The following is a 25,214-nucleotide window of genomic DNA, read 5'->3' as shown; positions in this document are numbered from 1 at the left end:
AAAAAAAAAAAAGAAAATGAACCCTTTTTCTAGCCATCCATCCCCTGAAGAGTGCACTCAGGATTCACCTTGAGGGGACATTGCATACCATCATTGGATGGGTTCAAGTGCTGGAGGTTTTGTATAGGTTTTATGCAAAAATCTGTGCCGCTTTATATATAAAGACTTCAGCATCTGCGGACTTTGGTATTCTGAGGGTGCTGGAGCCAATTCTTTGCAGGTACTTAGGGCCCTATGAGCACTGCTTAATGGCTTACCATCAGACTGGATAGGGAGAAGAATATACTTTAACTCTTAGGTTTTACTCTTTCTAATCTTTTTGTCAATTTACTTATAAATCCTGAATTTCAGTAAAATTGATTTTAGGAAATATCCTTAGGAGCTAAGAAATGGGTTTTAATCTTATTTTCTAGAAGGTTCTAAAGGAACATGAGTGTGGACCAGTTTTCTTTTTATTCCAAACAGACTGAGTCTGTATACCCGCCAGTTTCTCTTGGAAGCTGTTGTGCATTAGAACTCCAGGGTCTCACTAAAGGCTTACTGATCTCTGAAGTTCCGGGGTGAGGCTTGAGAGTCTACACTTGCAGCAGGTTTCCTGGTGTTCCCGGTGCTCCGTGTTTTAAAGCTGGGGAAGAGCCCAGGCAAGATGAGTCCTCCACTCCTTAGCCAGGGATGTGGCCAGCAGAATGTTGATAAGGCTCCCTACAACAGCCCCCCCACCAGCAAGTGCAGGGGCGGAAGGTCCCCCTCCCTAGTCCTGAATAGAGGGATTGGGGTTTGGCCGTCTATGGCATTATCACTTCAGTCTTTCCTGATGCAGTTGTTTGGTTTCAGGTTCCTGTCACATTCGATGATGTCGCCGTCCATTTCTCTGAGCAGGAATGGGGAAATCTCTCTGAGTGGCAGAAGGAGCTCTACAAGAATGTAATGAGGGGCAACTATGAGTCTCTGGTCTCTATGGGTAAGAGCAAAGGACTGTGACGTGGCTGTGAGGCCTGTGTAGACACTTAGGAAATGTGAACAGCAGCTCCTGTATTGGGGAAAAGGCAAACATTTTGTTTGGCTTTGGTTTTATTTGAGTGTTTGGAGTGTGGCACTTGTTTGGGTTTGGGTTTGTGTGTATGTGTTCTTTTGTTTTGAGATAGGACTGTCCTGGCTGGCCTGGAACTTGCTGTGTAGACTAGGCTGCCTCAAACTCACTAGGATTCTCCAGCATCTACCTCCCCAGTGTTGGGATTATAAGCGTGCACTACCATGCCCAGCAGATGGTCTTAACAGGATCTTAGTAAGGCTGGCCTTGAATTCAGAATCCTGCTGCCTCAATTTCCTGAATGTTGAGATCATAGACATGCTTCACCTGGCTTCAAACAGAATTTTACTTGTATTGTGTGTACATGTATACTGTAGTGTGTGCATGTGTGTATGTGTGTACATGTATACTGTAGTGTGTGTGCATGTGTGTGTGTACATGTATACTGTAGTGTGTGTGCATGTGTGTGTGTACATGTATACTGTAGTGTGTGTGCATGTGTGTATGTGTGTACATGTATACTGTAGTGTGTGCATGTGTGTATGTGGAGCCAGAGGTCAGTGTCAAACTTCATCTTCTATTGTTCTCCCAAACTTCATCTTCTATTGTTCTCAACATCTCTATTGTTGAGATGATTAGACTGCCTAGTCAGAGTGCTTCTGGGACCTGCCTCCCTCCCCACCACTCCCCCCACCTCCACTTCCCTCAGTGCTAGAGTCACAGATGGGCACCACTACCCCCAACTTTTATGCAAGTGCTGGGCACCAAACCCGTGTTCTTATACTTACCAGCAGGCACTTGACCAACTGAACCATCTCCCTACCAACAGAATTTTAGAGTGCCACAACAGACTAGAGGTTGCTCAGTGGTTAAAGGTTCCCATCTTAGACATCAGGTGGCCTACCGCCACCTGTAACTTCAGCTCCGTAGGATCTGAATCTCTTCTGAACTTCATAGGCATCTGGAATCACGTGCACAAACATACATATACATGTAATTAGAAATAATTTTTTATTTTAAAAAGACTAACACAGATGAAGAGAAAAGCCTCTTGTGTCCCTTGTATGTCAGCACAGCACAAGCGGGCACAGTCTGACCATGAAGACACCACACTACGGAGAAGCGCTTGGGACAGCAGGTGGTGGGCTCTCACTGTTGGCATTTTCCTTTGCACCCTGCTTTCAAAAGTCATTTGTCTAGCAAACAATCATTGAAAAAGGAAAAATGACTAGAAGAAAACAAATGTACTGAGGACCTACTGTGTGCCAGCAGGGTGTGAAATGCTTCCCAAGAGTAATGTATGTAGTAGGGACAAAGGAAAAGATCAGAGATCTAGTTTTCTTACTCATACACATTATCACTTAGGCCTGTGGCCCCAGAGCCCTGGTCCCCATCAGGAAGTCATGATCTCACCAAAATCTGTCTGTGCCAAAGTCTGTTGATTCTTGTTTTCATTTAAAAATATGAAAGGAAGCCGGGCATGGTGGCGCACGCCTTTAATCCCAGCACTCGGGAGGCAGAAGCAGGCGGATTTCTAAGTTCGAGGCCAGCCTGGTCTACAAAGTGAGTTCCAGGACAGCCAGAGCTATACAGAGAAACCCTGTCTCAAAAAACAAACAAACAAACAAACAAAACAAAACAAAACAAAACAAAACAAAAAAAGGATAGAAAACTGGAAAGTTGGACTTTTTCTGTTGTGTAGAATTTTTTGACATAGACAAAAGAAAAACCTGAGGGTACTGGGGAGGTGACTCAGTAGATAAAGAGTTTGTTGTGCAAGCACGGGAAACCTAAGTTCATCTCACTGCCACTCACATAAAAGCCAGACACCTCAGTGTGTGTATGCAATGCTGGGGGTGCAGAGACAAGCAGGTGCCTGGGGCTTTGCTGTCTAGCCAACTAGTCAAAACAGCTTCAGGTTCACTGAAAGATCCTATCTCAAAAAAATACGCAGGAAAGTGAAAGATTAAAAAAAATGCTGTCTTCCATGTATGTGCACAAGTGAGCACACCTGCATATACTCTCCCCCAACCCCATGAACGCACAAATGAAAGAGAGAAAGGTTTAAACGTTGAGTGCACTGTTTTTGCACATAAGATACAAATAAATATGGGGCTAGAGAGAGAAAGCTCAGCATTTAAAAGCACAGGCTGCTCTTCTAGGGGACCCACCTGTATTTGGTTCTCAGCACCCATGTGGTGGCTCACAACCATTTGCAACTTCAGTTCCAAAGGATTTAATGACTGTTACTTACCTCTGTAAGCACTGCTGGACAGACAGATGTGTAGGCTAAATGCCTGTAGACATTTAAAGTAAAAATAAAACCACCCAATAATGAAATTAAAAATATAATTTTTTTAAAAAATAATTTTGACTTAGGCAAGAATAGTTAGTTTTAGATATAACTTCCCATAGACTAACATTACTTTTTAGAACTATGTGGTTTTTTTAAAATACATATGCAATTATGAAAGCTTAACAATTTATAATAACATAGTAAAGAGCAAGTGCTGGGCATTCACCACTGCTACCTCACAGAGGAGCCACCCTATAGAGGAAGCCACCAGGAGCGTCCATCACCCAGGTTCTGTATATGTGTAAACATATGCACAGTGTATATCCTGTTAGACATGCAGTGTGGAGTTTGCATAGAGGTAACCATTCACTTCCTCATGTTAGACCAGGGGACCTTTATCAGCAGCTGTGGGCCACAATCCCTGAAAAGAAAGTACAGTATCCAGGCAAACTTCGTTTGTTTTTGTTTTTTTAATGTTACGTGTATGAGTGTTTTGCTAACATGTATATCACGTGCATGCCTAATTAATGCCCATGGAGACCAGAAGAGGGTGTTGGGTCCCCTGGAACTGGAATTACAGATATTTGTGAGCCACCTTGTGGGTGCTGGGAACCTAACCCAGGTTGTGTACAAGAGAAATAAGTGTTCTTAACCCCTGACCTTTCTCTGTGACCCCCTGAACTCTGGCTTTTGACCATACTGCTGCTGACCTGTGGGTGCTTCTGTCTCTCACTGCAGAATGTTGTGGTAAGCAGCCCTGTATATCTGTGCAGTGGCCCAGTGTTTACAGAACAGACGTGAAGTGGGTTGTGGAGCCTCCTAAACAGCTGAGCCAGTGTCTTGTCTGCATGTACATGAGAACACGGTTTCTCCATGCCCTGGTTCAGTCTGTCTTAGTATCTTTGTGTTTGGTTTGGTTTGTTTTTCTCAGACAAGATCATGTAACGCAGCCTGGTCTCAAACGTGCTGACCTTGAACTCCTAATCTTTCTACACCCCGAGTACTTAATCTAAGCAAATATTTGTCCTTTTGATAGATGAAAGAAATTGTACTATTTTTATTTGAATGTATTTCTTGGATGATTAGTAAACTTGTGTATCTGTTTTATATAATTAGCCATTTGTCTATCTCCTACAAATTACCTATTTATACTTTTGCTCTTGTTTTCTACTGATTATAAAGGTTGTTTTTACAGAATTATGAATATTAACCATTTACTATATGTGAATATGTATTTTTCTAATATTTCCTCTTATTTTTATTCAAAATAACTATAAACTTTTTGAGGAGTATTAAGGATTTAACCTAGGGTCCCATACATGTTAAACACATACTCTGTCACTAAGCTACATGCTTGTTCCTCTCTTCTTTTCTTTCTTTTTTTTTCCCTATTTTTAATTTCTTTTTCTTTTTTGAGACAGTGTCTCACTATGTAGCCTTGGCCAGCCGGAAAGTTACCAAGTAGCTCAGGGTAATCTAGAACTCATAGAGCTCTGCCTACCTCTGCTTCCCCAGTGCTGAGATAAGGGTGTGTGCCACCACATCTGAACTCTTGTTTTTTGGAACAGGATCTCAGTCTATGGCCCAAGTTGGCATTGGATTCACAGAAGTTCTCTTTCTACCTCCCAGGTGCCGGTTTCGCAGGCATGAGCCGTCATGCTTGGCAGCCCTTTTTAATATAAGGAGCTTTTATCAGTGTTTTGTTTTATGAAGTTTATACTTTATCAGGATTAAGTTTTTACTTCATACAATTTCAACTTTGTCATGAAGCTCTGTGCAAGTTTTAGTGTCTGCCAGCAGCATGAGACACAGACCTAAAGGGCCTTGGAGAAAGAGGTGAATACTTGCCCGTTTCTTTGCCAGCATAGCCAATCCCCCGGCATAGGGGCTATTCTGAGCCATGTCCCCACGGGTGATACCTTACAGCATACAGTGCTCCCTCTTAGACAGAATATTTTCTTTCCTTCCTTCTGCCCAGACTATGCAATATCCAAACCAGACCTCATGTCACAGATGGAGCGTGGAGAGAGGCCAGCCATGCAGGAGCAAGAGGACTCTGAGGAGGGTGAGACGCCCACAGATCCCAGTGCTGGTGAGTGGCAGATGGGTGCCCAGGACCCTGCATCCTGGGCCTTTCAGTATTCTGGCAGCTCCAGTGTGGAGCACTGCTGAGGTCCAGAGAGGACCTGAAAGACTGATAAAGTATCAAGCTATGCAGGAAGGAGGCCTGCAGGAAGTTAGTTTCCCATAATCACCAGTAGCCCAGGTAGCTGATAAGTGGAAATGCGTAAAGTTCATTGGGTTTTTTTGTTTTTGTTTGTTGACATGACCCATTCTTAATCCCTTTTGCAGGAAGAAACACAGAAAATGCATTATTTTTTAAAGATTTACTTATTTTATGTATGTGAATACACTATAGCTGTCTTCAGACACACCAGAAGAGGGCATTGGATCCCATTACAGATGGTTGTAGGCCACCATGTGGTTGCTAGGAATTGAACTCAGGACCTCTGGAAGAGATCTTAACCACAGAGCCATCTCTCCAACCCAGAGAATACATTCCCCATAGAAGGGCCATATTCCTGCAGAATAGAGGACAGGCATGCACGTGACTAGAAACTCCCTGCAGCACAGGACTCCAGCAGGCCTGGTTGAGGCAGTTAAATGAGATCAGCAGATAGGTCTCATGGCCAGGTACATATACTACTAGGTATCAAGGGCTTGGCATGAGGTTTACATGTCGTAGTGGCTCAGTAAATACAGCTCGAGCCAGTGTCCTCTTCACAGTGGTTGGAGCAGCAGCCTGCACACATCCACTGTGAGTGCTATCTTGGTGCGTCAGTTTTGTAGGCTCTATTTGGGGTTTTCCTTTGGACTTGCCTCATTTTTCTGTGTTTTTTTTTTTTTAAGATTAATTTTATTTATCTTTTTACTAGATGTTTTCTTCATTTACATTTCAAATGCTATCCCAAAGGTCCCCTATACCCTCCCCCTGCCCTGCTCCCCTACCCACCCACTCTCACTTCCTGGCCCTGGCGTTCCCCTGTACTGGAGCATATACTCTTCGTAAGACCAAGGGGCCTTAATGCCTCATTTTTCAATGGAAACATGCCTTTGTCCTTGGTAGACATATGTAACATTCAAGAATAATAGTACATGATTAGGGATCTTATTGATCGCAGAAAGGAGATGATCCTGCTAGGGAACTCAATTGAAGACCAACAGACAGACATTATGATTTAATGTCATTGATTTGAAGACTGTATTAGCTCAGAAACAACCCAAGACAGGGAGGGTTGGTCCATGGCTGCCTGGGTACATGGTCACTTCAATGCCAAACATCAACTGGAGGGCTGAGGCTTTACCCCCAGTATCCCAGACTGGCACGATGACTCAACAGATAGAGGTGTTTGCTGCCAAGCCTGAGTGGCTGAGTTCAGTCCCCAGGATGCACACGGTAGAAGGAGAGCCAACTTCAACAAGTCCTCTGGCCTCGACATATATATTATAGTATGCTTGCACACATGAACACACACACATACACAGCACAAAAATATAGTAAAAACATTTAATAAGACAGATCTTGGAACATGGAAATCTTAGTAGAGACCTAAATAACACATAGGTTCCTTGATCCTCGAAGAACTGATTGAAGGGAAGATACTGGAAACTTATAGACGACAATACTTTAAGGACTTGGCTCAGCCCAGTGGGAGGGAGCAGATTTGTACTGGCTGTTGACCAAGAAAAACTGGTGGGTGTGAGTTACGGGAGGAGAGAGCCACGGATGACTCCTAGCCTCAAGTAAGATGGACTTGAGGCTCAGATGGTGAGAAACAGTAAAAATGCACCTGTGAGCTCATGCGGGTTGAGACACTACAGAGAAAGCTGCCAAATAAAGTCCAGAGTTAGAAGCAAAGCTCTGAACTAGACGGTTGTCATTGGGACATTAAGTGTTAATGGTGTAGACAGGAATTGGTCTGTGAAGAGCAAGCTGGAAGATTTGGGGTTGTGGAATCTGTTGATCAGAAGGAACCCAAGTCTTGTTTGTTTTATTTTAATTAAGGTTTGTGTGTGTGTGTGTGTGTGTGTGTGTGTGTGTGTGTGACATCAAGAGTCTCTGCAGTTGCTCCCCACATATATTGAGGCAGGGTCTTTGCTGATATGAGTAGTCTAGACACCCCTGTCACTGCCTTCCTTATGCTGGGATTATAGGTGGGCCATTATACCCAACCAGCGTTTGCACAGGTTCTTGGGATCCAAGTGGTTGCTTACATAGCAAACACTTTCACCATTTAGCCATCTCCCTGGCCTACAGAAGTTAGTCTGGTTCTTCTTCCCAGCTCCATGCTCCCAGAAATAAGACTCAGTCTCAAAATATATTTACACATACTTTGGCCATATTGCCAGGCTCTTCTCTGAATAGGTCAAAACTCAAATTATCCCATTTATTCTAATCTACATTCTGTCACGTGGCTGGTTACCTGTGCTCATGTACCATGTAACCCCTTCATGTCTTCCCCAGGCAGGGAATCTCCTGCCTGGCATTTCTGCCTCCTGGATGTTCCACCTCCTATTTCCTGCCTAAGCAATAAGCCATCAGATTTATTATTGACAGGTGCCACATCCATACAGACATTAAGATGTTCTCTCTATACCAGCTTAATTTTTAAAAAGTCTCATTTATTTTATTTTGTGTGTATGAATATTTTGCTTGAATGTAAGTCTATGCTCCACATACATGCCTGGTGTCCATGGAGTTCAGAAGAGGGCACTGGATCCCCTGGAACTGGAGTTATTGACAGTTGGAGCCACATGTAGGTGCTGGGAATCGAACCCAAGCCCTCTCTGTAAGAACAACCACACACACACCTTTTTTTGTTTTGTTTTATTTGAAATAAGGTTTCTGTATGTAGTATGGGCTGTCCTAGAACTTGCTGTCTACCAGGCTGGCCTCAAACTCAGATCCTCCTGCCACTATCTAACAAATAACAGATAAAACAAAGTAGGGGACAGGAGAACTGAAAACAGAGTGGGAGCTATGCAAGATCCTGGTACTCCAGAACGTTCTAGAATTTTTACAAGTAAATAAAACTAAATAAATACCAGCTGGGGTTCCCTCAGCTGAGGGAACTGAGGAGAATTTAGAGCTGATGTGTGGCCATTAACAGTGGGCCAGCAAAGGTAAAGATGATCACATCTAGGGGAAGAGCCAGCTGCAAGTGTTAACTGTCTCCGTGCCTCCTCATCAGGTCACTGAAGCCTTGAATGTGGTGGCTGGTGAGGGATGGTCCTGTCTAACTAGCTCAAGGAGTGGCCATACAGGTGTGTTAGAGACATGAATCTTTGGACTCCCTTGCTGCACAGTGAGTTTGAGGCCAGCCTGGGCTACCTGAAACCCTGCTTACGGAAAAGGTAGATTGGGGTGGGATGATGATAGTAAAATCTTAAGAGTCACCTTTTTATTTTTTTTTTTCCAGTTTTCTATATATATGCCACACATACGTTGTAAATTATAATGAATGCATTCTACTGCAAACAAGTTCACATAATGCAGAAGCACACCACTTGCCAGCTTTCTTCGGTAAAGTATCTAAGCCAGTGAAATAGTTCATATCTTCAGTCCTAACAGTCAGAAAGCAAGGCAGGAGGATTAATACCTGACACCTTTATCCAAATATTTAAATGTAGATTGTTCTTACTAGCAGATTGTAGTGTTTATGGTGGTGTGTACTCTCTCCTGTTGATACACATTTGGGGGGCTCTGTTGAGGTTATGTTCAGTTCTTCCTCCCAGCCCCATGCTCCCAGAAATAAGACTCAGACTCAGATATATTTACAGATACATTGGCCATCTAGCTAGGCTCTTCTCTGACTACATATAGCTTAAAATATCCCATTTATTTTAATCTGCAGTCTGCCAAGTGACTGGTTACCTGTGCTCAGGTGCCATGCATCCATCTCATATATTCCTGGGTAGATCTCTTGAGACTCGGTCTATCCCAGAATCCTTTCTCCCTCCCACACGTCCCATCTTCTATTTCCTGTCTAAGCCATAGACCATAGACTTTTAATTGACAGGTGATGCATCCGAACAATATACAAGATATTGTCTCCATAGAGCTCAAAAGTTTTAGTGCATCAGTAAAGACCCTTATAATTAGATCCCTACAATGATCTAAACGCTGGGTTTTCTAGATATACAAACATTTACTAGATATTGGCAAATGCCCTTCAACTACTACCCCAGTCTATTTGCCTTCATCTAAGCGTGAGAATCAAACCATATACCCTGGCCAATAATCAGTTTTTAGCTTTGTGTGATTTGTAGGAGCTCAGGGTATAAATCAGTGCTTATCATCCTTCCTGATGCTGCGACCCTGTAATGCAGTTTCTCATGTTGTGGTGACCCCCAGCCATAACATCATTTTGTTGCTGCACCATAACTGTAATTTTGCTACTGTTATGAATTATAATGTAGCTATTTAATATTGCAACCTCTAGAAAGGGTTATTCAACCCCAAAGAGGTCATGACCCACAGCTTGAGATCCACTGGTGTAAACAGAAGAGTGGTATTCATGTAGTCTCACCTTTGTGTCGTCCTATTCTGTTCTGACCTTGAACTCCTGACCTTACTGCCTCTACCTCTCCCAACCGCTACTATGCTAGGTTCTAAAAGCTATGCTGGGTGTGGTAGTCCTTAAAAAATTAATGACATGCTAGGCATGGTGGTGCACATCCATCCCAGCAGTGAAAGACTGAGGTAAACAGATCTCTGTGAGGTCCAGGCCGGACTACATAATTAGACCTCTCTCTCAAAAAACAAACAAAACCAAAAGTATTATCTCTTAACTGTCATATCTATAAAAAAGATTTCCCTAATTTAGGGAGTACTTTTGTATAGTATTATATTTGTGTTATCCATTTCAAGTTTTTAATGTATTGAAATTAATCAGTCATTTTCTTTATGGTATGTGGGTTTCATATCAACTACAGAAATACTGGGACATTTTACTCAGTAAATATTATGAACACAGTACTTAGGACTATGGGCTTCCTAAAAACTGTTAGAAGTTAGTTAGGAAGATGAGGGAATTGAAGTTCAAGACCAGGGTAAGCAACTTAGTAGCTATCTCAAAAATAAAAGAGGAGCGGGGTTCAGTGGAACACACCCTTAATCTCAGCGCCTAGAAAGCTGGCAGACAGATCTCTCAGTTCAAGTCCAACCTGGTCTACATTCCAGGATAGCCAGGGCTACCAAGAGATCCTGTCTCAAAATAAAAGAGGGCTGAGAGCCAGGCGTGGTGGCACACACCTTTAATCCCAGCACTCGGGAGGCAGAGGCAGGAGGATTTCTGAGTTGGAGGCCAGCCTGGTCTACAGAGTGAGTTCCAGGACAGCCAGGCCCGAGAAACCCTGTCTCGAAAAAAAACAAAAACAAAAAACAAAGAGGGCTGAGGTTACAGACCAGTACTCAAACATAAAAGTCTCTAGATTTAATCTTCATTCCCGAGCCCCCCCAAAACAAAAATATTTGAAATATAAACAAGTTTTTGCCCTAGAGAACAAAACAAAAAAATACTAAGCAAAGAATTTTTTATTTTAACTAACTTTCTTCAACTATTACACTGCATAAGCTCCATTAACAAGTGATCCTTGGGCTGGAGAGATGGCTCAGTGGTTAAGAGCACCAACTGTTCTGAGTTCAAATCCCAGCAACCACATGGCTCGTAACCAGCCATAATGAGATCTGATGCCCTCTTCTGGTGCATCTGAAGACAGCTACAGTGTACTTAGATATAATAAATAAATCTTTTAAAAAAAAACAAAAACAAAAAAACCCAAGTAATCCTTTATATATTTAAATCAGGATTGAGTTTTTCTGTCTCATAACAGTTTTTATGAAAACTGATTACAGAGATAGAAAATCAGTCACAGACAGGTACAGTGACACATGTGTCCCAACATTTGGGACACAGGCAGGAAGGTTCCCTCAAAAGATCCCCACTTAGGTCCTCACAGATGAAATGATGTAGCTGTTTGGTCTTTCTCTATGTTCGTCCCAGTTCCTGAATAATGACATGGATGCTTGCTTGTTTATAAATGTTTATGGCCTTCAGCTAGGCTTGCTCCCCAACTAGCTCTTAATTTATATTAATTAATTTATACTGTTCTTTGTGTGCTATGTGGCTGGTTAGCTACCTCTCCTCAGTTTTATACATCTTCCGAGTCTCAGTGGCAAATCTTCCCAAGCCTGGCTCGTTTCCAAAGTTCCTGTCCCACCTTCTAATCCTGCCTCAGCTTATCTTCTATCAGCTTGTGTCTACACAAGAGTATGCACACAGACAGCTGTGATAAAATAACAAAATATTGGCATAGCAGCACAGACCTATAATCCCAGCACTTAGGATGCTGTGGCAAGAGAACCTGAAGTTCAAGGTGACCAGCCCGAGCTACGTTGCAAAAAGTTTAACAGCAAAAGCTAAGTTGATGTGGACCTAGAGCATTTAGTAGTTTGTGTGATTGACCACCCAGCTTCTCACAGCAGCATCTGAGGCATCGAAGGCCTGCAGACAGCCTGTTCCTCAGCTCAGAGCTAGTTGTAAAGTTTACATACCCTGACTTTTTTCTAGTACAGAACTAACATGATTTCATTATTCACATATAAGGTATATGTTTCAAAATTTAAAAGTCAAGTGCAGGCTGCGAGCACAGCTTAGTGATAGACACGTCTGGCTTTCACAAGATCCCAGGTTCCACCCCAAGGACCACAAGAAGTGAAAGGGAACCCTCTGTAGTACCAGTCTTACATGGAGATTTCTGAGGTGTAAACCTTTGGATCACCACAGAGATCATCCAGGCTGGCAGGGCACATGTCCAGAAGGACATTGCTCTTGGACCTGTATGGCAGTCCTATTACAAGTTAGGTTTTTTACAATATTTTGCTTTTTTGTTTGTTTGTTTGTTTGGGTTTTTGTTTTTTGTTTTGTTTTGCTTTTTTGTTTTTTTGAGACAGGGTTTCTCTGTGTAGCCCTGGCTGTCCTGGAACTCACTTTGTAGACCAGGCTGGCCTTGAACTCAGAAATCCGCCTGTCTCTGCCTCCTGAGTGCTGGGATCAAAGGCGTGCGCCACCACGCCCGTCTAAGTTGCTACTTTTTACATGAGCACATTCGAACATTGTTGTCAGGAATGTGGGCAAGGGTTCTCTTCCACAGCTTAGTGGAAGGATAAACTGTCATAGCCTTATTGAAAAGCAACCTTGTAACATCCACCAAAATTAAAACTATTTAAACTTTGGATTCTGTGGTCACATTGCTAAGTGACTCATAGAAATGAAACACTTTTATAACTGGGGATGTAAACAAATGTTGTAGTGCTGTTTACTATAGTAAAGGGTGAGAACTCAAAGGTTTTCCGTTTGGGAAACTTAGTAAATTATAGCATTTCACGGGATGTGACATTGCATCATTTTAAAGAGTAGTTAGCACCATAAGAAATCAGCTTAAAGGAATTTCTATATTTAATCACAGAGGAGAAAAGGAGGCTGTTTTATTTTACCCCAAGTAAAACAGTGTCCCAAGAAAAAATAAATGTATGTATGCTGCTATGACTATATCTATATAAACATGGAAGTAATTTTGGTTAATTCCTGGAGTTATCTTCATGGTCCTAATAGAGAAATGAGAAGAGAAAGCTAATTATGAGAGAAAAAAAAAACATTGTACTGAAAAGCAAATATGTGTGTGTCGCCATTTGTGTAGAATGATGCAGTATCTATAAAGCCCATCTGAAGTTGATCTGTAGACTTGAACAAGAGAGCACAAATGTTACAGCTGTGTATCTAATGATGTTCTGTCTAACAGACAAAACCCACACAGCCATGCAATATGCTGGAAAATGATGTGGTCCAGGAGAAGGGCCTTCTGCAAGTGTGCCTCGCAGAAACAGGCCAGAGTGAGGGGGCAGCTCACCTTTTTATGTGCTTTGGTACATGAATAGACCAACAAGAGGAAAACTGGGTTTCGATTCCCTGGCGTGGAAAGTAAAATGGTTTTCTAAACAATTTGTAGAGAATAAAGTTTTAATCTATTGTAACTTGACTCCTGTTTATATTAGCATTCAAGACTACTACGAAGTGTCCAGAAAATTCTTTCTGCTCACCATTAACTCTATTGTATTTTTTAGGGTCTCTTTTAAAAAAAGACCAGTTGGAATGTAAATGCTAGGACTGTAGAAACCTGGGGATGTGCCATGACCGCTCTGTGTGTCCTCACCTTCCCTCAGCACATGATGGCATCGTGATTAAGATCGAGGTGCAGACCAACGATGAGGGCTCAGAAGGTCTGGAGACACCAGAGCCACTGATGGGACAAGTGGAGGAACATGGCTTTCAGGACTCAGAGCTGGGTGACCCCTGTGGAGAGCAGCCAGACCTGGACATGCAGGAACAAGAGAACGCGCTCGAGGAGTCCACGGAAGGCTCCAGCGAGTTCAGTGAGCTCAAGCAGATGCTGGTGCAGCAGAGAAACTGCACGGGTAAGTTCTGGGGGGTGGGGGTGGGCTGCTGAGGGCCCTGTCTCCTAGCACGTAATCCTAATAAGCTCAGAATCTATTGGAATCTCTCAGCCTAGCAAAGAAGTTGTTCTGCCCAAGCTTGGCTCAAACAAGAATTCAAAGGCAATGAGGTCAGAAAGCCTTCCAGGGCCTACAGGTAGTGAGTGGCAGAGCTCCAGCCTCCTTCTCATTCATCGAAGCACCATAGTGATTCTGGACTTTGCTACTTTTGTTCTCCTTTGTTTGGGTGGTGGAGTCTGTTTTGAGACAAGAGTCTAAGTAGCCCAAGCTAGCCTCCTGGGTGTTGGGAATAAAGGTGTATGCTAACTAACACCCTGCAAGAAAAGCATGTTTCTTGTAAAACAACTCTGAGCAGTCCTTGTGAGCTGCTACGAGGATCTGCTGGCTCTGCTTGCCAGTCTGAGTCCCAACCTAGAAAGGGTTAATTCTTCCCTTGCACATCCCTGTCCATCTTCCTGCAGCTGGCCAGAGCCTAGGCATGCTTTCCCTAGAGTTCACCTCTCTCTGCTCGTGCCAGCCTAACTCAAGACAGCACAGCTTCCCTCCCTTCTCCACCACCCCACCCGCCTCTGAGCAGCTGCTAAGACTGACAGCCAGCCCTGGGGTTTTCCTTTTAAACTAAAACAAAGACTCCTCCTATACTTCTTTGGTAGACTCTAGTCATAGAGCTTGTTAACTTTTTTTTTTTTTTTTTGGTTTTTCAAGACAGGGTTTTTCTGTATAGACCTGTCTGTCCTGGAACTCACTTTGTAGACCAGGCTAGCCTTGAACTCAGAAATCCTCCTGCCTCTGCCTCCCAAGTGCTGGGATTAAAGGCGTGCATTAGGTGCCCTGCGCTTGTTAACTTCTTAATCCCGTGTCCTCCCTCATTCCAGACCCCATGAGGACAGCATTGCAGTAGGGCACTTGGAGTTGATCCTGGGACAGCCTTCATGACAGCTTTTCTGCTGTTCCAGTTCTCACTGGCAGGTGTTTACTTTTGAGACCAAGGGTTTCCAGTTATAGCTTGATCCTCCTGCTTCAGCCTCCCAAGTGCCGGGAGTACAAGCATGTACCCTCCCCGTGTGGCTATAATTGGTATGTTTTCAATTAATAAAATCTCATGCCAACTTTGGTCAAGTGGTCAGGATCTAATTCCTTACATTTAGATAAGGGCACAGAGACCGGGGTGACGACGGCTCCCTTAGGGCGCTGTGTTGCCTATTGAACGCTGCAGTTTATAGGCTAGAGCAGGGGTTCTCAACCTGCCCAACACAGGCATCTTCTAACAGTTCTTCAGGTTGTGCTGACCCCAACCACAAAATTATTTTTGTTGATACTTTATAACTGTAATTTTACCACTGTTATGAATCCTAACATAAATATCTATGTTTTCTGATGATCTTAGGCAACCCCTGTGAAAGGGCAGCTTGACCTCCAAAGCGGTCTCAACCCACATATTGAGATCCACTACTTTAGAAGTTCTACAGTATGTGTGCCTGAGGAGTCTCCAAAAAACAAAACAAAACAAAACACAAAACTGAACAAGACAGGGAGGGCATGGTGGCCCAGCCCTTTAATCCCAGCATTTAGGAGGCAGAGGCAGGTGGATCTCTGAGTTCAAAGCCAACCTGATCTACATAGGACAGCCAGAGCTGCAGAAAAGCTGTGTCTCTAAAAAAACAAACACACACACACACTGAACAAAAAACATAAGCTCCATCATGCCACACGCATTGCTAGGTTTAGTTAGCCTGTCGGGGTAAACCAGATGGCCTGTGACCTGTTACTTTATTTAGAAACATTCTTCGATTTCTGGGCTTGGATACCCTGGCTGTGAAATGTGACCATACTTGCTTGACTTGGGCCTCTTCCAGTGCTATGTTCAGGTTAAGAGGAGAGGTTAAAATGCTCTAGAAAAAAAATTCGTTAGAATTCAGAAAAAGGGCTGGAGATGTGGCTTGATGGCTAAGAGTATGCACTGTTCTTCTAAAGGACAGAGTTTAGTTCCCAGCACCCACATTAGGCAGCTCAACATTGCTTGTAACTGCAGCTTCAAGGGAATCTGACAGCTTTGGCCACCATGGTCTCCTGCATGTGTGTGTGTGTGTGATTTTTTTAGAATCTGGTATACTACATGGTCAGTCCTAAAAACATACATACAAGTAATATTATATAGACTGAATAGGTTATATTTAAGAATACACTCAGACACACATGTATATGTGTGCAATCATCACAACTTAAAAGGAAGTCATGAATTTGAAAGAGAGCAAGGAGGACTTGGAGGAAAGGAAAGAGAGGAATGTTTTAATTTTCAAAATATTAAAAAAATATCTGAGCTTAGTGGCACACACCTTTAGTCACAGCAATCAGAAGGCAGAGACCAGCAATGCCAGCCAGGGCTACCTAGAGAGAACCTGTCTTTAAAAAAAACTCCAACTGACTGATTAGGAAATGCCAGATTACTGACTCAAATGAGTCAGAAATTGCTTAGGTTCTCAGGGCCCCTGGAGAACTTGGCGTTCTTTAGGTCCATGGGGACAAGTGAGGCTTGGAGGTAAAGGGAGTCCACCAGTCGGGCATGCATGGTACTGCATGTTTTAAAAGGTGTTTTAAAAGCACCTTGTTCCTGGCTGCACAATGAGACCTTCATCTGCAGTTCCGAGTTGCCACAGAAGACCACAGCCTGAGTCTCACCAGAGAACCTCAGTTGGTGTTGAATGTCACTCACAGGTCAGGGACACAAAGGAAGACAGACTGAGAAGCAATGGGGAAGAAATGTGAGAGGTAGGCTCACTGGGTGGGCTCAAGAAGGAAGAGCAATGCAGAGGGAGAAGATGATGAGTCAGCAGTGCTCATTGCTACCACTGCAGAAGATAATGAGCTCAGGCAGGATGTGACGGTTCCTGAGGCTGGTTTTCCCCCACTGGGTCTTGTCCTCCAGCAGCTTCACAGTATGACCACCAGGAGGCTGAGAAGCCTGCTTCTTCAACGAGAGCCCTGTTAAGCTCTGGGTTTCATGGCTAGTTGTCTGATGGTAGGATTTATGGGACAGGAAACTAGATTTGCCAAAAGGAGGAATGTGGACAAATGTATGTATCCGTGTGTGTGTGAGTTTGTGTAGCACAAAGTCTGTTGGTGAGGTCGAAACCATGTTGTACTTATCCAGGATAAAGGTGTTCTAGAAAGTAGATAAATGCTTTCTTTCTAACTTTGGAACAGAGGGGATCGTGATCAAGACCGAGGAGCAGGAGGAGGATGAGGAAGAGGAAGAGGAGGACGAGCTGCCACAGCACTTGCAATCCCTTGGGCAGCTGTCTGGGAGGTACGAAGCCAGTATGTACCAGACCCCCCTACCTGGGGAGATGTCCCCCGAGGGCGAGGAAAGCCCCCCACCCCTGCAGTTGGGCAACCCAGCAGTGAAGAGGCTGGCACCCAGCATTCATGGGCATACGCATGGGCATGGGCACGGGCACGGGCACAGTGAGCGGCACCTGGGTGAGAACCGTGGGAACTCTAGCCAGCAGCAGCGGAATCGGCGTGGTGAGAGGCCCTTCACTTGCATGGAGTGTGGCAAAAGCTTTAGGCTGAAGATTAACCTCATCATTCACCAGCGTAACCACATCAAGGAGGGGCCCTACGAGTGTGCCGAGTGTGAGATCAGCTTCCGCCACAAGCAGCAACTCACGCTGCACCAGCGCATCCACCGGGTACGCAGCGGCTATGCCTCCCCTGAGCGCGGGTCAGCCTTCAATCCCAAGCACTCGCTCAAACCGCGTCCCAAATCGCCCAGCTCAGGCAGTGGCGGCGGCCCCAAACCCTACAAATGCCCAGAGTGTGACAGCAGCTTCAGCCACAAGTCAAGCTTGACCAAGCACCAGATCACACACACGGGTGAGCGGCCCTACACGTGCCCAGAATGCAAGAAGAGCTTCCGCTTGCATATCAGCCTGGTGATCCACCAGCGTGTGCATGCAGGCAAGCACGAAGTCTCCTTCATTTGCAGTCTGTGCGGCAAGAGTTTCAGCCGCCCGTCGCATCTGCTGCGCCACCAGCGGACTCATACTGGTGAACGGCCTTTTAAGTGCCCGGAGTGCGAGAAGAGCTTCAGTGAGAAATCTAAGCTCACCAACCACTGCCGCGTGCACTCCCGCGAGCGGCCGCACGCCTGCCCTGAGTGCGGCAAGAGCTTCATCCGCAAGCACCACTTGCTGGAACACCGGCGCATCCACACGGGTGAGCGGCCCTACCACTGCGCCGAGTGTGGCAAGCGCTTCACGCAGAAGCACCACCTGCTGGAGCATCAGCGTGCGCACACAGGCGAGCGGCCATACCCCTGCACGCACTGCGCCAAGTGCTTCCGCTACAAACAGTCGCTCAAGTACCACCTGCGGACCCACACGGGCGAGTGAGCATGCGCCCCGCCCCTGCCCCGGCCAGATGCGCAGCCAGGTGCAAGGGTCTAAGGCCCCTGGGACAGGTACCTCGGCTGCCCCCAGACTGAGCTCAGTGGGCGGGAGCGGGGCGCCCCAAGCCCTTCTGCTGTGAACCCTCCTTCCCTCCCGTCCCTTCTTCCCCAGGACGGGGTAGTGAGACCAGGTCGCTTCTTGCCTGCTTCCCCAGGGCCCCAGGGGGGAGTGCTTGGGCCTGGGGAACCCCTTCAGGCTGTTAATTTCCTTGACAATAAAATGGATGAAAACAATCTGCACGGGGGCAGTGATTTGGCTGCCAGCCACTCGCAGGCGCGATGCAGGGCCATTTAGTCGGGGATAGAACTTTCTAATTACCTTTGGATACTGTGGTTCTATTTGATAATAATAGAGTAATTTTTAAAAGACGAGTGTTTCCTGTTTGCTGTTCTTGTTTGGTTTGTAAGGGGAAGGGCTAAAGTGGCCCAAGGGACATGTGCCCAATATTAGCTGACAGACAACGAAGTTCCTTTCTCAAACTCATTGTCTGCTGGATGATGGAGAAATAAGATACTGCTTATAAATTTAAAAGGAGTGATGCTGACAAACTTGAAGGAGAGAAATCTGGGGAAGGGTAGAAGCACCTGCCTGCCAGCCTTCCTGTGCCCTCTTGTCTACCTGTGCGGTGGTCTCTCCGTAGGTAATTGTGCCGTCCCAGCTGCCCATGGTGATCAGGGAGAAAGTGATGGTCGGGCTGAGAATGGTCTGAAAAGATGGTCCTACGGCAAAAGCTGGGGGCTTCCAGGGGCCTGTCCTTCTCTGTCCACCCTGGAATGCCACTGGCAGAGGAGTGGAGTAGGAGTGACAGAGCCTCTAGTGTGGTCTGTGGAACAGCCATAAACAGTACCATCAAGACAGCCTCTCCCTCCTCCTCCTCCTTTATTTATGTAGGGGATTTTGTGTGTATATGTGGATTTTGTGTGTGTGTGTGTGTGTGTGTGTGTATGTGTGTGTACACAGAGGGCAGAGGTATCAAAAGCCCCTGGAGCTGGACTTATTGACAGTTGTGAAATAACTGTCCCAAAATAGGTACTGAGAATTAAGCTCCTGTCCTCTTGCAGGAAGGTAACCACAGAGCTCTTCAGCACAGAGCCAGCTCTCCAGCTCCAGGACATTTTTCTCTATTTCAAGTTGCTGAGAGGATGTGTTGGACACAGTTATAATGATTTGTGCATTTCCTGTCACCCTTCTGCTCCATCTCCAAAAGGAACTGCAAGCATATTATTATACTGATTATGAACTGTTTATTTTCACATGTTTTGGGCCTGGAGGTAGCCAGAGAAGATTTTAGTCATTAGAAGGGACAGTGGGCTGAGTCCAGCTCAGCCTCCTGGAAGCCAGGCTTATGCAAGCAAAGACTGGCTTAAGAGGAGAGCCTGTTGAAGCTAGTCATATCAAGTGACAAACTATTTAATAGGAGCTTCAAGGGGCTTTTGGAAGGAAAAGGTGACCCAATGTGGACTTTAAGGTGGCTATAAGTCATCACCAGCTAATATATCATTCTTTATATGTAAAAAATTTTTTAAAAAGATAAACTCAGACACAAAAGATATAACTTTACCATTTCCTTGCACATTTCCAAAATGATAGTTGGATAGCGGAGAGCTACCCAAGAAAGGAGGTAGGCCAGTCCCTAGAGCCAGGCAGAAATCTAGGGCAGGCACCAGCCTGGGTATTACATCAGTGTGCAGCAAACACGGTGTGTGGAACAGAAGGTAGACTGCCCTGCAGGGGTCAGACCGAAGGCTTCCCATCAGGTGACACAGTCAGAACTGGATCTGTTGAATGGGCAGAATTTCTGTATAAGGACTTATAAGTAGGATGGTCTGAAGAACTAAAGCGTGACAGGAAGGCTCTTATGAAGAAGCCCACTAAGCCTGAGAAGGCTTTATAGGAAACACAGTCTAGGTGCTGGCTTCAAGTAGACCAGGGATACGGATCTTGGATCCAAGGCTGTGGAATTGAAACACTGAAGAAATCATTGGACACTTGAACAGGAGAGGGACATGATGTCAGTGGACAATGCAGAGCAGATTGGAAAGGGTCGGGGGAGCGTGTCAGATAGCTGGGAGAGCCTGCTGAGTAACATGAGGAGAGGTTACAAATGATGGAAGTGGATGAGGGGCCATGGGGAGGCAGAGAACATAGTCCCTTTGAACACCTGGGTATTTGAAACGCCAAAGAGAGACTAAGGTCTTTTGGAGGTGTTTGATAGTCACCTAAGATCTTTATTTATCTGGACCCAGGAGTTTTAAAGGTGCTCAGACTCAAGTGTAGACCATGCATGCAGTTTAATGTAGAATCCAATTTAAGAGAGTTCTTTTCATAACCACAAAGTAGCTGAAATGTACAGCAAGTCGGAAGGTTTAAGAGCCTGCGTTCTGAGGAAACCTAGTTTAAAGGAATTCAACCAAATCCTGTCAAAGCCTAGGGCCTTACCCTTAGTTAACATCTGTCTCCTTATCTGTTAAATTAAGTCAAGGTCAAGTTACATTGTCCTGAGGCTTAAATGACAAAGGAAAAAATACCTAGCACAGACTTTGTGGTCTTAACTAAGAACTCAAAAGCTTCCTAATTTTATTTTAACTTACACTGTGAGGTTTTAACTTAGTAAAGCTGGGAGATGGAGGTTGGCTTAGTAAAAGCAAAGTTTACCAGGCTGCATCACAAGCGAACTGAGTAGGGAATTCTTTTTTTGAAAGGTGAGTCATGGCAGTTTTAGAAAAGCCAGCTCCTGAGGCAGGAAGGCTGGTGGGGGAATTGCTTGCAGAGGCAGAAAGAACACTTTAAATTGTGAGGAGAGGACATTTAAGTCCAACCAAGCAGCTGCTTTGTGCTCCTGTTGTGACAGTGACAGTCAAAAGCAAGACAGACGTTCAGATTTCTAAGTCCCTTGGAGTTACTGGGCCTCATGTGCATAGATACCAGATAGAGAAAATGGGTGCTTTTTTTTTGTTTGGGTATTTTGTTTGTTTTTGAGACAGGGTTTCTCTGTGTACCCCTGGCTGTCCTGGAACTCACTCTGTAGACCAGGCTGGCCTGAAACTCAGAAATCTGCCTGCCTCTGCCTCCCAAGTGCTGGGGTTAAAGGTGTGCGCCACCACTGCCTAGCAAACTAAGTGCTTCTTATCTTGAAGACCCTCTGCATGTAACTCCTAAGCTATGTGCCATTATATCCACTCAACTTTTTTTCCTTTATCTTTATTGTAAGGCTGTTTCACCTGGATATATGTCTGTGTACCACATGGCCACTCTCGTGTGGATCACCTAGGACTAGAGTACTGAAGGTTTGGGAATCAAACCTAGGCCAGATAGAAAAATAGGCAGTGCTCATAACCACTGAGCTATCTCTCCAGCCCTCATCTACTTGATGAGGTGAAGAATTTGAGGCATAGAGAGCTTATGTAGCCCAAAGTCACACAGAAGGAAATTGTAAACAAGATTTTTTTTTAATTGGGTATTTATTTCATTTACATTTCCAATGCTATCCCAAAAGTCCCCCACACGCTCCCCCACCCACTCACTCCCACTTCTTGGCCCTGGCGTTCCCCTGTTCTGAGGCATACAAAGTTTGCACAACCAATGGGCCTCTCTTTCCACTGATGGCCGACTAGGCCATTTTCTGATTCATATGCAGCTAGAGACACAAGCTCCGGGGGGGTATTGGTTAGTCCATATTGTTGTTCCACCTATAGGATTGCAGATCCCTTTAGCTCCTTGGGTACTTTCTCTAGCTCCTCCATTGGGGGCCCCATGATCCATCCAATAGCTGACAGTGAGCATCCACTTCTGTGTTTGCTAGGCCCCGGCATAGTCTCACAAGAGACAGCTATATCTGGGTCTTTTCAGCAAAATCTTGCTAGTGTATGCAATGGTGTCAGCGTTTGGAAGCTGATTATGGGATGGATCCCCAGATATGACAGTCTCTAGATGGTCCATCCTTTCGTCACAGCTCCAAACTTTGTCTCTATAACTCCTTCCATTGGTGTTTTGTCCCAATTCTAAGAAGGGGCAAAGTGTCCACACTTTGTTCTTCGTTCTTTTTGAGTTTCATGTGTTTAGCAAGTAAACAAGATTTTTGTTTACTTTTCGGATTTTAGTGTTTTGAAACAGGATCTTAATCTCACTCAGGCTAGTCTCAAACTCATGACAGTTTTTTTGTTTGTTTTGGTTTTGGTTTGGTTTGGTTTAGTTTGTTTTTTTGTTTGCCATAGTATCTCTATATGGCTCTAGCTGGTCTGGAACTTGGTATGTAGACCATAGTGGCCTGGAACTGATAGATATCCACCTGCCTCTGCCTTCCAGGTTTGGAATTAAAGGCCTGAACCACGTGTGCCTAGTTACAGTGCAGATTTGAACTCAAGTATTAAGCCCCTGAACCCACAATGTTCTTTTCCTGGGATTTGGAGGTTGTTGGAAAGAGAAAGGCAGTATGTCTGTTAACTATCTCCATTTCCCCAGATATTTTTTTTTAACAGAAAATGAAGTTAAGGAAGGGCTGTGTGTGTGTCTGGATGATGAGTGTCCTGAGGATGGAAATGAGCGTGGGAGGTCCAGAAAACTCTGAGTCAAAACATCAGGACAGCACTTCCTAGAAGGAGACATGAAGTAAGCAGCCAAGGGGTTATTCTCTCGGTCATCTGAGAGGCTCCTGTGTAGGGGGAAGGGGGAGCAGGTGGAGCAGGGCTTGGGTTTGGAACCTTTAAGGGTGCTTGGTTGTACAGCCTCATAGAACTTACTATGTTCTAGGCTCTATAGTTGAACAAAAATATGAGAAACCAACTGCCTTGACAGTGCCAGGAATCTGGGAGCAATTCTCTAAACTGAACCTTTGAGATCTAGAGAAGCCCAGGCCTTCAGGGAGAACTTTTTACCCAGGTATCACTGACAAAAAAGGCCATATCTTCGATTTTCCTCCTCTGTTCTTACTGAGAGCAGTTTTCAACAGCCAGGTGCCTAGGGGAGACCTTTCTTGCTGTGCCCTGTGGCAGCTCTGCAGATTAAGGGATCAGGGACTGAGGCACTGTAGGCTCTCCTGTTGCCAGGGCAACGCTGAGTCAGGCCCAGGCCTCTGCATCAGCTTTCTGGGAAATGATTTGGCTTCAGAATCATCTTGCTTCTCATAGTGGGAACCTTTAAATTAAAATTTCTTCAAAATCAATCTTGAATTGATCACTTCTAGTTGGGTTCCTTGAAATGTAGTAAACACATACAATTTAACTCTTCTATTTCTGGCAAAGGATAGACAGACGCAGGCTCAGAGAATCAAAAAAGAAAAATGAAAAAAAGGAAGGAAGGACAGAAGGAAGAAAAAGACTTTAACTTAATACTATTGACAGTGGTCTTAAATAAAAACTTCTGGTCTGAAATCATCACTCAGGATTTTATCAAGGATAATGATAATAACGTATAGAACTAGCTGACTCTCATCATTTTACCAGGCATTATACAAGGCAAATGCTTCTGTTTTATCCCATAACAAGCTATGAAATTGTTATCCCTGTCCCTTTTTACCAGATGAAGTTAAGCCATCAAATTCACATGGCCAAAATTTAACTGAAGTGTGGCCCCAAAGAATTTGCTGTCATGCCTCCCCATTTCAGTACAGATGGTATTTAATAAAAGAAGGCAGAACTGCAGCTCTGACCCTCGTGGGCACCTCAGGTAAACCTGGACATCTTCCAACCCTGTCACAGCATTGGGGCAGTCAGTACCTTTTCCCTACCAAGATCTAGTAGGTGCTGCCCACTCACTGAAACAGGACTCTGAGAAGACGGCCAGTTTGCATGTTTGGCACAATAATGGCTGCAGTGATGTGAGCTACACTGTACACTGAGGTGAGTGAGAGGTTCTGTCTGAGGTCACCTAAGAGGCTCTTTGTGCAGGGATCACAGCAGCAGTTGGGGGAAGGAGATTCCTATAAGAAGACACCACCTAGTAAAGTACCACATACTCTGCCTGCTGCAGGACAGTGCTACATCCCTCCAAACATGAAAAGGAACAGATACTAAACTAACACAACCAAACTTGGAACGTATGCTCTTCCTGACAGCCTCCAGAGTAACTAGGATTACAGATGCCACTAGGCCTGGGTCAGAATCACTTTAAGACCAACATGCAACCTGTCCTTTATTTACAACTACGAAAACTATGCTCACAAAGAATGAAAATTGACTAAATCCAGACAACTACCAAAGCTAATTTCAAAAAGAAGCAAACGTGGTGGAACTAGTCGGCATGTCTCAGTGGGAAGTTTGACAAACAAACTCCAACTCCTAGATTCCATAGTGGAAGTACAGAAAATCCTGTTCTAAAGGGCTGTCCTCTGTCCTCCACCATGGTACATGTACACACACACACACACACACACACACACACACACAACTCTGGAACTATGTATGGCATTGATTTTTCCATGAAAGGTAATTAAAAATTACAGGATTCCATGATCTAATTTCCTGCACATATATGTTTATAAATTCTAAATGCTAAGGACAGGGGTCAGACCCAGAGTCTTATGCAAAGAAAGTGCTCTTCTCATTTTGCCACCATTCAGTATCTCTGATGGTTCCTTGTGTGCCAAGTGTCTGTGACAGGATCAAGTGGGTTTTCCTTACTGAGGAAACTTTTTGGTTTTTTGGTTTTTGTTTTCCGAGACAGGGTTTCTCTGTGTAGCCCTGGCTGTCCTGGACCTCACTCTGTAGACCAGGCTGGCCTTGAACTCAGAAATCTGTCTGCCTCTGCCTCTCTGCCTCTCTGCCTCTCTGCCTCTCTGCCTCTGCCTCTCTGCCTCTCTGCCTCTCTGCCTCTCTGCCTCTCTCTGCCTCTCTCTGCCTCTCTCTGCCTCTCTCTGCCTCTCTG

The 25,214-nt window shown here is 44.7% G+C and overlaps 1 protein-coding gene across 3 annotated transcripts in view; it reads left to right on the top strand.

The window, feature by feature from the left end:
* Znf777 (zinc finger protein 777) overlaps positions 1-18,855 on the top strand; it is a 24,942-nt gene extending 6,087 nt beyond the window's left edge. For 2 of the 3 annotated variants that reach the window (XM_021164615.2, XM_029478934.1), the window contains exons 3-6: positions 835-961; positions 5,305-5,418; positions 13,612-13,863; positions 17,107-18,855. In XM_021164615.2, coding sequence (XP_021020274.1) covers positions 835-961; positions 5,305-5,418; positions 13,612-13,863; positions 17,107-18,296 — 1,683 coding nt within the window. In that variant the 3' untranslated portion in view covers positions 18,297-18,855. The remainder of the gene's footprint in view (positions 1-834; positions 962-5,304; positions 5,419-13,611; positions 13,864-17,106) is intronic. The other variant, XM_029478933.1, reaches the window with a different exon arrangement.
* The last annotated feature ends 6,359 nt before the right edge of the window (positions 18,856-25,214 follow it).

This window comes from Mus caroli, chromosome 6, assembly GCF_900094665.2.
Source record: "Mus caroli chromosome 6, CAROLI_EIJ_v1.1, whole genome shotgun sequence".
Lineage (NCBI taxonomy): Eukaryota > Metazoa > Chordata > Mammalia > Rodentia > Muridae > Mus > Mus caroli.
This window is presented reverse-complemented; position numbering and strand designations above follow the sequence as displayed.